At 39.0% G+C, this 17,782-nt stretch overlaps 1 protein-coding gene across 1 annotated transcript in view; it reads left to right on the top strand.

The window, feature by feature from the left end:
* Positions 1-9,985: 9,985 nt before the first annotated feature.
* The window catches only part of ASIC5 (acid sensing ion channel subunit family member 5), a 38,081-nt gene continuing 30,284 nt past the window's right edge, over positions 9,986-17,782 (top strand). Inside the window, exons 1-2 of the mRNA XM_012097590.4 lie at positions 9,986-10,065; positions 12,549-12,855. Of these exons, the coding sequence (XP_011952980.1) occupies positions 10,026-10,065; positions 12,549-12,855 (347 nt within the window). The 5' untranslated portion in view covers positions 9,986-10,025. The remainder of the gene's footprint in view (positions 10,066-12,548; positions 12,856-17,782) is intronic.

Below are 17,782 nucleotides of genomic sequence, written 5' to 3' on the forward strand. Positions count from 1 at the left end.
GTCCAACTCTTGTGATTCCATGGACTCTAGCCTGCCAGGCTCCTCTGTCCACAGGATTTTCCAGGCAAGAATACTGGAGTGGGTTGCCATCTCTTTCTTAAGGGGATCTTCCTGACCCAGGGATACCCTACATCTCTCCCATAGGCGGGCAGATCTTTACCACTGAGCTACCAGGGAAGCCCAAGAGTTTTTTAGGACTGCTAAAATAATTTACCACAAATACGATGTCTGTCTCCTCCAGCCGCTGGGGTCTCCCAAAGATTCTCAGCTAAGGCACAGTGTCCCTCCAATCACTGCCTTCATCTCCCATGGCTTCCTCTGTGTGTCCAAAATCCTGATGATTTCACCTTGAGATCCTTAACGGAGTACATCCATGAAGACTCTATTTCTAAATAAGGTCATATTGAAGTTTCCAGGGACATGAATGTTTTTAATTTACCCCCCTCTAGTGTGTGAAATTCGCATGAGAAAAATTAGATCATGAGAAAAATTAGATCATGAGAAAAATTAAATCATTCTTATTATTCCTGACAATCTATGCCTGTTGAATGTTCAATTTTAAAAATTCACCATCTTTGAGTTTGCTTTGCCTTCTTTCTTGAAGATATGCTAAGCACACAACTTATAGCCTTCTTTAGAATAGTTTCCAAACGTATGAAAATTGTGAGGAATCACTACTTTTCCTCTAAGTACTTGGAATGCAGGTAAATTTTTTCCAAATATGCCATTGCACAAAGAAATAAGAGATCAGAGTTGAGAAAAGAAACAGGAACATAAAATCTCCAGTAGAATGTTTGGATAAGTTGACTCTATCCAACTAACCTTGACCCCAGCATCATGAACTATATGGACACATAGTTTCACAACCTCCTGGGCCTGCAGGTTAAGCATTAGTAGAGTCCTTCCCCTACTTTGGCCAATAACAGAAACATGTTCAGTGCTGTGAGGAAAACCCAGAGGTGTTTAAACAGAGACCGTTTCCCTTGTGGCATGGCAGGCGCTGAGTGACAAATAAACCTCCCACAGAATGGACCAATGGCAGGCTGTGGCAGAGCTGGAGTCCCCAGAGCTTTCCATTTTCAGAAGGTTGAACGTACCAGCTGGGGGTGGGCTTTTTCCACATACAAATAATTAGGATATCATCGAGGTACATTTAATACATGTTTATTAATGATGATATTACAGCTATGTGACATTTTCTTGTCTATCTTACTGCTATGTGTAGAAAACAGTAGCTTCCTATATTTAAAAACTGAAGGATGGGCATTTTATTGAATCAGAGCACTAAAATGAAATTCAGAATTGTTTGGATAACAAGGTCAACATCTTATTAAGTGTCAAGAGATAAAGAAACAGAGTCTGTGATTCAATTTTGTGTTGAGCCAAGAGGCTTTGTTTCTAATATATCTAAACACAAAGATAAATAAATTTATTTATCTTTATTTGATGTAAAATAAAGACAGAAAAGGAAATTGAGGTACTTAAAAGGAACCCCCAAAAGTTAGGATGTCTACATGTTACCTTACCACTCTTGACAGCCACCCAAATAACTCAGTGCTAAAATAATTATGAATCCTATCTCTTTCCTAAAGCTAAGTATTTTGGTGCTTTAAATTAATTGATCTGAGTATAAAACATCACAAGTTTTTATTCTCAGATTAACACATTTTTGTCTAAAGTGTATTTTTAATTTCTAATTTTTAATAGATACTTATGGAAGATGAGACAGGAGTAAATACAGCAAATATATTTCAATTAGTCCTTCCAGAAAAGTTGTCAACTTAAATAATTTTTTAAAAAGTAGTAACCACAGAAATAAGTTTTAATGTATACAACAATTCAAAACTAATTTTAAAAAAATAAGGGAAATCAGAAGATAAAGCTCTTCTTTTAGAAGAATAGTGACAAAAAATATAGCAAGAATAAAGAAAGAGAATATCATTCTATAAACACCATAGCTATAATTAATTCAGATGAGACTCATTGATTTATGCTAAAATCAGTGGGTGAACAGTTGGGAACAAGTTTAACTTCCTTCTGGTTAGTCATTAATTACAAAGGGAAAAGGTGCATTTATGAAGAAGGAATATGACTGGCCTCCCTTAACCAGGCAATCAAGCTTCCTGCCGTCAATGATACAAGAGACTGAGGTCACATGCTCCTTGGTCTGATGCTTTGTGAGGAACACCAATCCCTGAGTGGTTCTCCAGGGACCTTAAGTACCTGACCTGAGCCTAATTAATGAAGAAGAAACTATACAGCCCTGATTTGAGAGACATTCTGCAAAACATCTGGAATGAATTCCTCAAAACAGCAATATGATGAGAAGACAAAAAAATAAACTAATGGCTAGGGAACTGTTCTGGATTAAAAGTGAATGAATATAAATGATAAGGAAATTAAACCCATGATCCTTGAAGGGATTTTGGATTAGGAAATAAAATATTATAAAATTTGACTGGGGAAAAATTTGGAAATGTTCAGTATAGAATGAGTGTTAAATTATACTGCTACATCAAAATTAAGTTTCCTGAGTATGATTTTTACATTATATTTACACAGGAAGACGTCTTTTTTCTTAAGCAATAAGAGGATGGATTTTATTCCTTTATTTAACAAGGAAGATAAAGCAAATGTGAGAAAATGTTAAAAATGAATGGATTATGGTAGAGTATATAGGTATTCGGAGAAGGCAATGGCAACCCACTCCAGTACTCTTGCCTGGAAAATCCCATGGACGGAGGAGCCTGGTAGGCTGCAGTCCATGGGGTCGCTAAGAGTCGGGCACGACTGAGCGACTTCACTTTCACTTTTCACTTTCATGCACTGGAGAAGGAAATGGCAACCCATTCCAGGGATGGAGGAGCCTAGTGGTCTGCCGTCTATGACGTCGCGCAGAGTCGGACATGACTGAAGCAACTTAGCAGCACCAGCATATAGGTATTCATGGCACAATTTATGCAATTTTAAGTTTGTACTTTTCAAAATAAAAGTACAAAATTAATGGCTATAATTTTCTTGTATCATGATAGCATGTGCATAATGAAAAAAGTACAAGGTGAGGACAGACTTTGTATTCATTCGACATATTTGTTGACTACCTCTTACTTACCACTTATTTTTCTACCCTGCTGGGTAAACAACAACAGCAAAAAAAAAAAAAAAAAGAACCCTGCTATCATGGAATTTATTTTCCTTCTCCTCTTGTCTGGGTGAGGGTGGAGGTAGCAATGAGGCTTGGACTTGGTGGTAACATAAGTTTCCTTTCTGTGACAAATGCTATCATTTTAAATATGTGAATTTATTTGCTTTGAATAGATATGATACAGTAGCTAGTTTCTTTCATTTAGTGTTTTATAAAAAAAAAACGATATACTGTAACAAATACAAAAACACTAACACTAACCTACTTTGAAGGATTTTGAGCATTACCTTGCTCGCATGTGAAATCAGTGCAATTATGTGGTAGTTTGAACATTCTTTGGCATTGTCCTTCTTTAGGATTGGAATGAACACTGACCTTTTCTAGTCCTGTGGCCACTGCTGAGTTTTCCAAATTTGCTGTCATATTGAATGCAGCATTTTAACAGCATTGCCTTTTAGGATATTAAAAAGCTCAGCTGGAATTCCATCTGCTCCACTAACTTGTTTTATAGTAATGCTTCTTCTTGATGAAAGTGAAAGAGGAGAGTGAAAAAGTTGACTTAAAGCTCAACATTCAGAAAACGAAGATCATGGCATCTGGTCCCATCACTTCATAGGAAATAGATGGGGAAACAGTGGAAACAGTATCAGACTTTATTTTGGGGGGGGCTCCAAAATCACTGCAGATGGTGATTACAGCCATGAAATTTAAAGATGCTTACTCCTTGGAAGAAAAGTTATGACCAAACTAGATAGCATATTGAAAAGCAGAGACATTACTTTGCCAACAAAGGTCCATCCAGCCAAAGCTATGGTTTTTCCAGTGATCATGTATGGATGTGAGAGTTGGACTGTGAAGAAAGCTGAGAGCCGAAGAATTGATGCTTTTGAATTGTGGTGTTGGAGAAGACTCCTGAGAGTCCTTTGGACTGCAAGGAGATCCAACCAGTCCATTCTAAAGGATATCAGTCCTGGGTGTTCATTGGAAGGAATGATGCTGAAGCTGAAACTCCAGTACTTTGGCCACCTCATGCGAAGAGTTGACTCATTGGAAAAGACTCTGATGCTGGGAGGGATTGGGGGCAGGAGGAGAAGGGGACAACAGAGGATGAGATGGCTGAATGGCATCACCGACTTGATGGAGGTGAGTTTGAGTGAACTCTGAGAGTTGGTGATGGACAGGGAGGTCTGGCGTGCTGTGATTCATGGGGTTGCAAAGAGTCGGACACAACTGAGCGACTGAACTGAACGGAACTGTATGCTTCCTAAGGCCCACTTGACTTCACACTCCAGATTGTCTGGCTCTAGATGAGTGACTATATATCGTGGTTATCTGGGTCATTAAGACTTTCTTGTATAGTTCTTCTGTGTATTCTTGCCACCTCTTCTTAATATCTTCTGCTTCTGTTAGGTCCTTGCCATTTCTGTTCTTTTTTGTGCCCATCTTTGCATGAAATGCTCACTTGTTATCTCCAGTTTTCTTGAAGAGATCTTTAGTCTTTCCCATTCTATTGTTCTCCTCTATTTATTTGCAGTGTTCATTTACGCATGTACACCCGTGGTGGATTCATGTCAATGTATGGCAAAACCAATACAGTATTGTAAAGTAAAATAAAGTAAAAATAAAAATTTAAGAAAAAAAGATTAACTGAAAAATATACGAAAATTTGAAAGAGGAAGAAACGCACACTAGAAAAAAATGTTCATACAAAAAATAAGGCTATCCTGGAAGAACTGAGAAACAAAAAACATATGTGAGAACAAAAACTAACAGCAGGAATAAGTCCTTTAGTATTAATAATTTTTAATTATTAACTTTAATTGATTGGGACTCACAATTTTAAACATATATTATAAGAATATATGTGTATTTATATTTTGGCCACTCCACTTGTAGGATCTCAGGCACTGAACCTAGGCCACAGCAGCAAAAACCAGGAAGCTAACCATCAGCCTACCAAGGAACTCCCAAAAGAATACATTTTTAAATTATGTACATAAATATTCCATTACATATCTATAACACACAATCCATACATACATAGAATATAATATAGCCATGAAAATAGAAGGAAATCCTGACACTTGTGACAACATGGATGGGCCTTAAAATTATTGTGCTAAGTGAAATATATCAGACACAGAAAGACAAATACTGTATGATCAATCTTGCATGTGAAATACTTTAAAATCTGATCTCATAAATACACATTTGGTATTGGGTATCAATGCCTGCCAGAGATGAGGGGTGGTCAAAAAGAATGAAGGGGATCAAAATGTATAAACTTCCAGTTACAAAGTAAATGTGTTGCAGATAGACTATACCACATGATGACTATAAATAATACTGAATTATATATTCAAAAGTTGCTAGGAAAGTAAATCTTAAGAGTTCCATGACAAGAAAAATATTGAAACTATGTGTTGCAATGGATGTTAACTATATTTATTGTGGTAATCATTTTGCAATATGCCCTTATACTGAATCATTATGTTGTACACCTGAAATTAATGTCATGTCAATCACTCTCAATTTAAAATAACTGCATTTTGTCAATTCAAAACTCACTTTTTGAAACACAAAGACAAAAATATGTCGAATGAGAAGAGGAAAAGAGACTTTTTCACGCAATGAATAGCCAAATGAAGCAGGAATGACCATACTAAGGTTAAGGAAGAAATGGTTTTTAATAAATAACAATTTAAAAGAAACAATAAAAAAAAAAAAAGAAAGCTTTCTTATCTCTCCTTGCTATTCTCTGGAACTCCACATTCAGGTGAGTATATCTTTTCCTTTGTCCTTTGCCTTTCACTTCTCTTCTTTGCTCAGCTATTTGTAAGGACTCCTCAGACAACCACTTTGCCTTCTTGCATTTTTTTTTCTTTGAGAAGGTTTTGGTCACTGCCTACTGTGGAATGTTACAAAACTCTGTCCATAGTTCTTCTGACTGTCTGTCTACCAGATCTAATCTCTTGAATCTATTCTCACCTCCATATGTATAATCATAAAGGATTTTATTTAGGTCATACCTGAATGATGTTTTCCCTACTTTCTTCAATTTAAGCCCAAATTTTGCAACAAGGAGATGATGATCTGAGCCACAGTCAGCTCCAGGTCTTATTTTTGCTGACTGTATAGAGCTTCTTCATCTTCAGCTGCAAAGAATATTATCAATCTGATTTCGGTATCAACCATTTGGTGATGTCAATATGTAGAGTCATCTCTTGTGTTGTTGAAAGAAGGTGTCTGCTATGACCAGTGTGTTCTCTTGGCAAAACTCTGTTAACATTTGCCCTGCTTCATTTTGTACTCCAAGGCCAAACTTGCCTTTTACTCCAGGTATCTCTTGAATTCTTACTTTCACATTCCAATTCCCTATGATGAAAAGGACATCCTTCTTTGGTCTTAATTTTAGAAGGTCTGGTAGGTCTTCATAGAACCATTCAACTTCAACTTCTTTGGCATTAGTGGCTGGGGCATAGACTTGGGCATAGACTTACTGTGATTCTGAACGGTTTGCCTTGAAAACAAAAACGATAATTATTTTTTGAGACTATGCCCAAGTACTGCATTTTGGACTCTTTTTTTTTTTTTTAACTAAGAGGGCTATTCCATTTCTAAGGGATTCTTACCCACAACAATAGATATAATGACAGAAAGTATTTGTTAAGATATGCTAAGCTGTGAGTTTGCTTTATCTTGTCCTTTCCAAGATTATTAAGAAGAGTGTCTCAAAATAATACAAGAAAAGGTATTTTTTACATTGTCTTTCTTTGCAGATCATATAGTCATTATCAGATCTGTCTAAATCTAAAAAAGTTATGCATTACTATTAATGGTTATGCATTTTCCTAAAGAGAAAGTAAAAGTTTTAATTCAAAGGTAAATTTAAAAGTAGTAGCTAAAGATGGTCTTTTCGATACCTTTAGATGTAAGTCGATTCAATGGGATCAAAAATTTTATTAAAAACACATAAGATTTGGGGCTTCTCTGGTGGTCCACCAGTTAAGACTCCACGCTTCCCATGCAGGGGGTGCAGGTTCAATCCCTGGCCAGGAAACTAAGACCCCACATGCTGTGTGGCAAAAAACAAGCAACAACAACAACATTAAAAAAAAACACACACATAAGATTTTTTTGAAAAATAGAATAAAAATGTGTCTGTATAATGAATGTGGTGCCAGAATATACTTCTCTAGACACTGCATAAAATTCTTAATGTTGCTTATGCTCTGAATTCAAATGCAAGGGCAGAGAAAATGCTCCCTCTGCCCCATCCACTCTCTTTATTTCACCTTTTGTATTTATCAGTAGTAATAAGTGGTTTTCTGCGGCTGATACTATTGGTGCAAGAGTGGTAGATAATAATTTAGAAACCTCTGGACTCCCCCTGAATTTGATTTTGTCTGTTTGTGAGCATGTTAAGGGGTGGTGATGGGAGGAATCTGGAGATGGATCTTTTGCCAAAGGCCCTTGCTATGCAAATCAAGGGCAGTGAGCTGGGCAAGCAGAAGGAAGGGAGTGGGAGGTTCTGTGTTTTCACTGAGCTGCTTAAAGAGGTACATTAATTAACAAAGAAGAAACCAGAGGCACTTGTGAGATGGATGGTGGGCTTAGATTTCACAGAAGGACATGATGAAGTAAATGGGGGTATTTCCTCACCAGACAAAGATTGAGTTCATATTTACTACCAGCTGCTGATACAGGAAAGTGAGTGAAATATTTTTAAAACTGAGCAGAGAAGGAGAAAAGGAAGCAATGTTGGAAAGGCCATCCTAAAGTAGAAGACAGAGGGGGAGGTATCAGGGCAGGCAGACCAGAGCAACCACAGTCTTTAATTGTGTCACATGTGAGGAATACACATAAAAATAAGAGGCTTTTAAAATGCTATTCTCTATCAAGTAAAGGGTAGGCAAAACAGGAGAGGTCTTGCCAACCTTCTGTTTCACTCTTCTTTCCTGTTTGCCCTGAGGTCTTATGTGGAAGTAACCAGAATTTGTGAGCAAGAGGGAGAGGAAGTGAATACATGAAAGGGACTTTAGGAATGTTCTAGTAGGGATTTCCCTGGTGGTCCAGTGGTTAAGACTGTGCCTTCCAATGCGGGAGGTAAAGGTTTGATCCCTGATCAGGGAGGTAAGGTCTCACATGCCTCAGGATCAAAAACAAAACAAAACATAAGACAGAAGCAATATTATAAAAAAAACTCTATAAAGACTTGAAAAAAAATGTTCCACATCAAAAAATTTTAAAAATCAAAAAAAGAAATATTTCTAGTTATGCCTGCCTGCTTGCATGTTCAGTCACTCCAGTTTCGTCTGACTCTTTGCTGCCCCATGGACTGTAGCCCCCCAGGCTTCTTGGTCCATGGGATTCTCCAGACAAGAATACTGGAGTGGGTTGCCATGCCCTCCTTCAGGGGATCTTCCTGACCCAGGAGTTGGACGCACGGCCCCTGTGCCTCCTGCACTGGCAGGCAGAATCTTTACTGATGAGCCATCAGGGAAGCCCTGGTTATGCCTGTGCCTTCATTAAACTATGATGCAGATAAAATGTGGCTTTGGAGGCTATCTTTCTCTCTCTCGATTTCCCTTCCAGCATTTTCCCCCCAGGGCACCTGCTCCCATTTTTATTACTGCCCCCCACCTGGCCTGCCCTTTCCATGTTGGCCCCATCACCTACCAGTCTGTTCCCAAACTGAAATCACCCAGTGAGTCTGCCCCTAAAAGTTCAGACAGTGAGTAACTGACAGGACATGAACATGTAACCTCCAGGAGTGCTGCAGAAAGATGCTCAGAAGAAAAGAAGGAGGACATGCAGGGGAAGGAAGAGTGATCACGTAAGTGAGGAGCACCTGGATTTTAACAGACTGTAACTGAGGCTGTCATTAACCCCAAAGGAGAGCCCTCTAAGGGAGAAATTCATACATTACGATTGACCCTCTTCCTGAAATCTTTAATTTCATAGTTAGGGAAGTCATCCCAGGAGTTTCATTTACATCTCTTGAAATTTCTTAGTTTGAAATTTCTTAGTTTATATAAGAATAGTTTCAACTTAGAGTCCTAAGCTTCCAAGAAAATACATGTAACACATATCTTACCATGTTAAAGGTTAGTGATCATATGAAATGTTACCATGGTGACTCTAAAAGGCTTTAAGTAGTGATACAGGCAGTTCCACAGTTCTGTCAAGAGATGGTGCCGTTTAAACACAACAATGCATAGTCTCCAGTTTATTATTTAATATTATAAATCCTTATAATTTCTCAGAATTGTTCCTATGGACAAATAACCAGCCTTTGTGCTCGACTGAGTTTGAATGCTTTCAACAACCATTTCCTCTCAAGGAGATATTTTTCTGGGGTTTTATTTTGTCATTTTCATGTGGTTATTATTTCTGTTCAAAACCTTCATCCACTATTTAGAAAGAAAATTCAACGAGGAAAAGACATCTTTATCCCCACAAATTTCACTCCAACTGCTTTTTGATTCAGTGATGTAAAGAGAGGTGGAAATAAAGACCATGAAGACTTTCTCCCAGGTGAGTCTTCAGAGTCACTTAGCCTGTTCAGGGGGATTCTAAAACCACAAATATTTGTAGAGATTGTCCCGTTAGTTCTGAGAAAATGGTTTCCTTAATTATGTTTTTTGGTTTCACTATGACAGCTTCTCATGAGTCCATGGAGGCCCATAGCTGGTTTTGCCAGTGTGTTCAGTTTGCAGGTTATGCACTTTATGAGGCAAAACATAGCAACACAAACATTTAAATTGCTCCCACGTTTTATAGCCTCAACTGCTGTATTTTATATAAAGGCCACAAAATGAGTATGGTTATTGATGGAAATTGGTTAGACCTCAACGACTCCTGCTTATTGAAATTGGAGATGGAGCAGTTTGAGAAATCAAACACCCAGGCTAAGAAAGGTGGGTAAGGAGTAAAATCTTCAGAACAGGTAGAATTTTTATCTGTAAAAGCCAGAAATTAACAAAGGAAAGGGAGGTTATATTTTCATTGGGGAAATTTGATTTCCAATATTATTTAGATATACTATAAGTAACACAGTTTCTGTTACTTAGGAAAAGTGTTATTTTGTATGCAGCAGTCAAATATATGTGGTTTTAAAATATCCTTGTATACCAGAATCTGTTTTTGCAGTTATATTTGATTTGGCTTCTATTTATCATGTGCCTATAATTTTTATATTAAAATACAGCAAAACTTGTTTGATGTTCTTTAGAATGCGTCTGTAAAGATCAATATTCAATGCAAGGGCCACTTGTAATAATTACAAAGTATCCATTTCAGTGGGAAAGTAAGAAGTGTCTTGCTTTGTAGACTGGTAGACTCCTTATTAAACAAATTCTAATCTTCCTCACTGTAATACATGACCTTGTTGCTTCACTATCCATCCAAAAATATTTTTAAGAATTCTTTCTAAGCCCTAGCAAATGATGGAGAACACCCCAGGAAAGTCAGAGCAGTTGTCAAGAAGTAGATTTATAATAAATGAGCTGAGTTTTGACAGAGCTACTTAAAATTTACATTTTTCAGAGTAATGTTTACAACCAGAAACACTGCAGTTGACTAAATACTGATTGCTAAATCACTCTTCCCTTGTGGATGGAAGGGCATCAGGTTCCCTGAGACTGAATTGTCCTGTCAGAGTCAATTCCCCACATGTATTATAGCTAATGGATAAATAGTATGTAAACAAGCATTATTAAGTTGATTTTGCTCATGAATAATAATAACAAAAAGCTTTTCATACATTTCTGATTTTGCTCTGGAGCTGTGCAGTTACTCTAAATACACATATTTAGGGACTTCCTTGGAAGTCTAGTAAGTTAAAATTCTGCTGTTCCACTGCATGTGGCATGAGTTTGATCCTTTGTCAGGAAGCTGAGATTCCGCATGCAGGAATATATATATATATATTAAAAAAATGTGCTATGCTCAGTAGCTTCGGTCATGTCCAACTCTTTACGACCTGTGGACTGAAGCCTGCCAGGCTCCTCTGTCCATGGGATTCTGCAGGCAAGAATACTGGAGAGCATTGCTGTGCCCTCCTCCAGGGGATCTTCCCGACCCAATAATTGAACCCATATCTCCAGCCCCTCCTGCACTGCAGGCAGGTTCTTTACCCACTGAGCCACCTGGGAACCCCCATATATATATAATAAGTATGTATTAATATATAACCACATGACAGGATATATATATTATATATGTGTATATATAACCTGTTTAAAATTCAAACATTTTTTAAAAACCGTTTGTGGAGATATTATAAAATCTTAGTACAAAGTCAAGCTAATCAGACTAATACATAATTTCCTGCTCAGTGTAGAATCTGTGTAAAAAATCATAAAATAATTTGTAATTGTGCCTTAATGCTTTGCAGATGAGATAGAGTCCCTTAGAAAATGTTCATAGTTGTCTTTATGTATCATTGTATATCCCATAACTTAAACTTAGTTAATTGATTAGGGACCTGGGGAATATTAACTAATGATTTAATGAAACCTTTTGGAATTAAATTAATGCTGATTAGTTGAAGAATACTTCCTGAACTGAAACAAAGGATATAAAAGTTAATTCAGTTAATCATGAGCATTTGCGAGACAGAACTCATCTCTCTTTATTTATTTGTTTGTTTGTTTTTGGCTGCCCTGGGTCTTTGTTGCTGTCTGGGCTTTTCTCTAGTTGCAGTACATGGGCCTCACGTTGCAGCAGCTTCTCTTGTTGTGGAGCACAGGCTGTAATGTGCATGAGCTTCAGCAGCATGCTGAGTTCAGTAGTCACATCTCCTGGACTCCAGAGCACAGGCTCAGTAGTTGTGACACAGGGCTTGGTTGCTCCACGGCATGTAGCCTCTTCCCAGATCAGGGATTTTACCCATGTGTCCTGCATTGACAGGCAGATTCTTTACCACTGAGCCACCAAGGAAGACCCAAGAACTCATTTCTTAAATGAGAATTTTAGACATGAAACTCTTCCATCTACCACATCACTACCAAATTCATAAAAAAACACAAGTTGCTAATATGAATTGAGTACTTATCACGGTCTGGGTGAGGTGCCAAGCTATCCTTAGGTGCTATTTTATCTAATACAACCAACTCATTAGGAAGAGAATGTTTTTCCCATTTGGCTAAAGAGAAACACACTATTAGAATAAGAAATGGGCTAAAGTAGGTTTGCATTAACTAGAGGCATTCTCTCATGAGAGGCATCACATACTTATTAGATCTCTGTAGTAGACACTTCTTGACTCCTGAAGAAGCTGTGCAACTCGAGATGAATTTTGAGTCAGGGAGCATGTGTAAAGTCATGTGAGTCGTGTTTTTCACATACTGCATTAGGTTTTCCTAACTTATTGCTTGTTTTGTCTTTGGTTGAATGTAAGGACTCTTGGAAAAGATCAAGCTCTACCTTTCAAAGAAAACTTTGCCACCTCACACTGACCGTAGGAAGTTTGACCATGACTTTGCCATCTCCACTTCCTTCCACGGAGTTCACAACATTGTCCGGAATCCGAGTAGGATTCGCAAGGTGGTCTGGTTGCTGGTGGTCCTGGGTTCCATCAGTCTCCTTGTCTGGCAGGTCTACAGCCGTCTCGTCAACTACTTCAGGTGGCCCACCACGACATCTATGGAGGTGCAGTATGTGGAGAGAATAGAGTTCCCAGCTGTGACCTTCTGCAATTTAAACAGGTAAAAGCTACACTTTTAATAAGTCTCTGTAACTTTGCTAGGTATAATCTTTCTTGGATGACTGAAATAGTTTATTGTGTGCTATTTAATATACACAAAACCACTTGTGGTCTTAAACTGTCTTAATAACAGAAATGTTGGGGGCTAAGAGGCTTATTGATTTCTTCTCTATTTTCCTTTTTTTCTTTCTTTTTTCCCTCCACAATTATATGCTAGGCTAAGCACCAAACCCTGTGGTTAAATAGATGTGCAAGTCTTTCTCCTTGCATTTAAAAAGCTTGTTTCAATTAGCCAGAAAGAGAGACACATCAGCAATCACAATGCAATATATATGGTGACTATAGATTACATGAAAGGTATGTGCAAGGACTCTGCGAGCACAGAGGACAGATAGGTGACATCCCTGTCTAGGTGTCACAGAGTGTGAGTGTCAAAATGTGGCTAGGCAGTTTGTAGGGGGAGATGAGGAATAACTTGAAGATACAGGAGAGCACTGTGCTAAAGCTGGAGATGTGAAATGTTCCCGTGTGTTCAGGATGCGGTGTTTACGGGGATAGGAATGTGCCCAGCTCCATACGCATGTGACCTGTGCACACACTTGGTTTAGCACTCTGTTGCTATTGCACTCTTGACCACAACTCCCTCCAGAGATCTACAAGTCCCTAGTTGTGTACCAGGTCTCTTGTGGTGAGTAGGGAGGGAACTTTCCCGTGAGGTCGTTCATGAAAACCCTTGTTACTGCCTGTGGTCAAACCTGAAATCCTGTACATGGGATTTTCACCTAGAGGGTGGGGGAGGTGGTTTCCTTCAGGTTCACCGCTAATCAGCTATTTGGCCATGGACAAATCACTTCAGCTTTTAAAGTTTCAACTCCTCTGTGAACAAAATGATGTAGTATCTGCTTGATGTATTTTCTGTTACATTAGTTCAGGTAGTATATACACCACTTTGTCTCATCCTTGGGGTGGTTCTTCGGACAGGTGTTCAATGCGTGTGTTAGTCACTCAGCTGCGTCTGACTCTTTGCGACTCCGTGGACTATAGCCTGCCAGACTCCTCTGTCCATGGAATTCTCTAGGCACAAATACTGCAGCGGGTTGCCATTGCCTTCTCCAGGGGATCTTCCCAACCCAGGGATCGAACCTGGGTCTCCCACATTGCAGGCAGATTCTTTACCATCTGAGCCACAAGGGAAGCACAGGGGTTCAATATATAGTTGATATTACAGCATGGGTAATAGTTAGATTTACTTCAAGATATGTGTCAAGGTGCCAAAGAGTAAAACTAAATCAAAGGCCCCACAAAGATATTCAATACAGTTGCACCATACTGTATTTCAAATGGCATGTGTTCTTTTTTAAAATTTTATTTATTTAAAAAATTTTTTAATTTATCTACTTATTTTTGGCGGCACCAGGTCTTCATTGCTGTGTGTGGGTTTTCCCTACTTGCAGCCAGTGGGAGGCTACTCTCTAGTTGTGGAACACAGACTTCTCATTGTTGTGGCTTCTCTTGTTGAGAAGCACAGGCTCTAGGGTGGATGTGCTCAGTAGTTGCATCTTGTGGGTTCTGGAGCGTGAGCTCAGTAGTTGTGATGCATGGGCTTAGTTGTCCTGCCACACATGAGATCCCAGAGCAAGAACTGAATTCACGTCTTCTACATTGGCAGGCAGTTTTTTAACCATTGGACCACGAGGGATGTCCAAAAGGTATATGTTCTAAGAAAAGCAAAGGCTGGTTGAAGATAGCCAATATCACAAAGAAATTTCACATATCATTTTGAGTATGCCAGAGTAAGGACCTTAACAGAAATTTTCCCGGGAGAAACAACCATAACTGGTACATTTTACTCAAAAAAACAGCCATTTAGAAGCTAAACACCAAAATATAGAAGTAACTCCCACAACTAAATGAAATATTATCAGTGGTTAAAAAAAAAAAAAAAGAGCTATCAAGCCATAAATAGATGGAGGATCTTAAATAACAGTCAACAGAAATTGCCCAACTTAGATATCACACTTCAGTTCAATTCAGTTCAGTCGCTCAGTCGTGTCTGACTCTTTGCGACCCCATGAACTGCAGCACGCCAGGCCTCCCTGTCCATCACCAACTCCCGGAGGTCACTCAAACTCACATCCATTGAGTCGGTGATGCCATCCAGCCATCTCATCCTCTGTCATCCCCTTCTCCTCCTGCCCCCAATCCCTCCCAGAATCAGAGTCTTCCAATGAGTCAACTCTTTGCATGAGGTGGCCAAAGTATTGGAGTTTCACCTTCAGCATCAGTCCTTCCAATGAACACCCAGGACTGATCTCATTTAGGATGGACTGGTTGGATCTCCTTGCAGTCCAAGGGACTCTCAAGAGTCTTCTTCAACACCACAGTTCAAAAGCATCAATTCTTCAGCGCTCAGCTTTCTTCACAGTCCAACTATCACATCCATACATGACCACTGGAAAAACCATAGCCTCGACTAGATGGACCTTTGTTGGCAAAGTAATATCTCTGCTTTTCAATATGCAATCTAGGTTGATCATAACTTTCTTTCCAAGGAGTATTTAATTTCATGGCTGCAGTCACCATCTGCAGTGATTTTGGAGCCCAGAAGAATAGTTTGACACTGTTTCCACTGTTTCCCTATCTATTTGCCATGAAGTGATGGGACCAGATGCCATGATCTTCGTTTTCTGAATGTTGAGCTTTAAGCCAACTTTTTCACTCTCGTCTTTAACTTTCTTCAAGAGGCTTTTTAGTTTCTCTTCACTTTCTGCCATAACGGTGGTGTCATCTGCATATCTGAGGTGATTGATATTTGTCCTGGCAATCTTGATTCCAGCTTGTGCTTCTTCCACCTCAGTGTTTCTAATGATGTGCTCTGCATAGAAGTTCAATAAACAGGTGACAATATACAGCCTTGATGTACTCCTGTTCCTATTTGGAACCAGTGTGTTGTTCCATGTCCAGTTCTAACTGTTGCTTCCTGACCTGCATATAGGTTTCTCAGGAGGCAGGTCAGGTGGTCTGGTATTCCCATCTCTTTCAGAATTGTCCAGATTCTTGTGATCCACACAGTCAAAGGCTTTGGCATCGTCAATAAAGCAGAAATAGATGTTTTCTGGAACTCTCTTGTTTTTTCCATGATCCAGTGGATGTTGGCAATTTGATCTCTGGTTCCTCTGCCTTTTCTAAAAAGGCAGCTTGAACATCAGGAAGTTCATGGTTCACGTATTGCTGAAGCCTATCTTGGAGAATTTTGAGCATTACTTTACTAGTGTGTGAGATGAGTGCAATTGTGCGGTAGTTTGAGCATTCTTTGGCATTGCCTTTCTTTGGGATTGGAATGAAACTGACTTTTTCCAGTCCTGTGGCCACTGCTGAGTTTTCCAAATATGCTGCCATATTGAGTGCAGCACTTTCACACATTCATCTTTCAGGATTTGAAACAGCTCAACTGGAATTCCATCACCTCCACTAGCTTTGTTTGTAGTGATGCTTTCTAAGGCCCACTTGACTTCACCTTCCCGGATGTCTGGCTCTAGGTGAGTGAGCACACCATTGTGATTATCTGGGTTGTGAAGTTCTTTTTTGTACAATTCTTCTGTTCATTCTTGCCACCTCTTTTTAATATCTTCTGCTTCTGTTAGGTCCAGACCATTTCTGTCCTTTATTGAGCCTATCTTTACATGAAATGTTCCTTTGGTATCTCTGATTTTCTTGAAGAGATCTCTAGTCTTTCCCATTCTGTTGTTTTCCTCTATTTCTTTGCATTGATTGCTGAGGAAGGCTTTCTTATCTCTTCTTGCTATTTTTGGAACTCTGCATTCAGATGCTTATATCTTTCTTTTCCTCCTTTGCTTTTCGCTTCTCTTCTTTCACAGCTATTTGTAAGGCCTCCCCAGACAGCCATTTTGCTTTTTTGCATTTCTTTTCCATGGGATGGTCTTGATCCCTGTCTCCTGTACGATGTCACAAACCTCCATCCATAGTTCATCAGGCACTCTGTCTATCAAATCTAGTCCCTTAAATCTATTTCTCACTTCCACTGTGTAATCATAAGGGATTTGATTTAGGTCATACCTCAATGGTCTAGTGGTTTTCTCTATTTCCTTCAATTTGAGTCTGAATTTGGCAATAAGGAGTTCATGATCTGAGCCACAGTCAGCTCTTGGTCTTGTTTTTGTTGACTGTATACAGCTTCTCCATCTTTGGCTGCAAAGAATATAATCAATCTGATTTCATTGTTGATCATCTGATGATGTCCATGTGTAGAGTCTTCTCTTGTGTTGTTGGAAGAGGGTGTTTGCTATGACCAGTGCATTCTCTTGGCAAAACTCTATTAGCCTTTGTCCTGCTTCATTCTGCATTCCAAGGCCAAGTTTGCCTGTTACTCCAGGTGTTTCTTGACTTCCTACTTTTTCATTCCTCTCTCCTATAATGAAAAGGACATCTTTTCTGGGTGTTAGTTCTAAAAAGTCTTGTAGGTCTTCATAGAACCATTCAACTTCAGCTTCTCCAGTGTTACTGGTTGGGGCATAGACTTGGATTACTGTGATATTGAATGGTTTGCCTTGGAAACGAACAGAGATCATTCTGTCATTTTTGAGATTGCATCCAAGTACTGCATTTCGGACTCTTTTGTTGACCATGATGGCTACTCCATTTCTTGTAAGGGATTCCTGCCCGCAATAGTAGATATAATGGTCATCTGAGTTAATTCACCCATTCCAGTCCATTTTAGTTTGCTGATTCCTAGAATGTTGACGTTCACTCTTGCCATCTCCTGTTTTACCACTTCCAATTTGCCTTGATTCATGGACCTGACGTTCCAGGTTCCTATGCAATATTGCTCTTTACAGCATCAGACCTTGCTTCTATCACCAGTTGCATCCACAACTGGGTATTGTTTTTGTTTTGGCTCTATCCCTTCA

This window comes from Ovis aries, chromosome 17 (assembly GCF_016772045.2).
Source record: "Ovis aries strain OAR_USU_Benz2616 breed Rambouillet chromosome 17, ARS-UI_Ramb_v3.0, whole genome shotgun sequence".
In the NCBI taxonomy this organism is placed as follows: domain Eukaryota; kingdom Metazoa; phylum Chordata; class Mammalia; order Artiodactyla; family Bovidae; genus Ovis; species Ovis aries.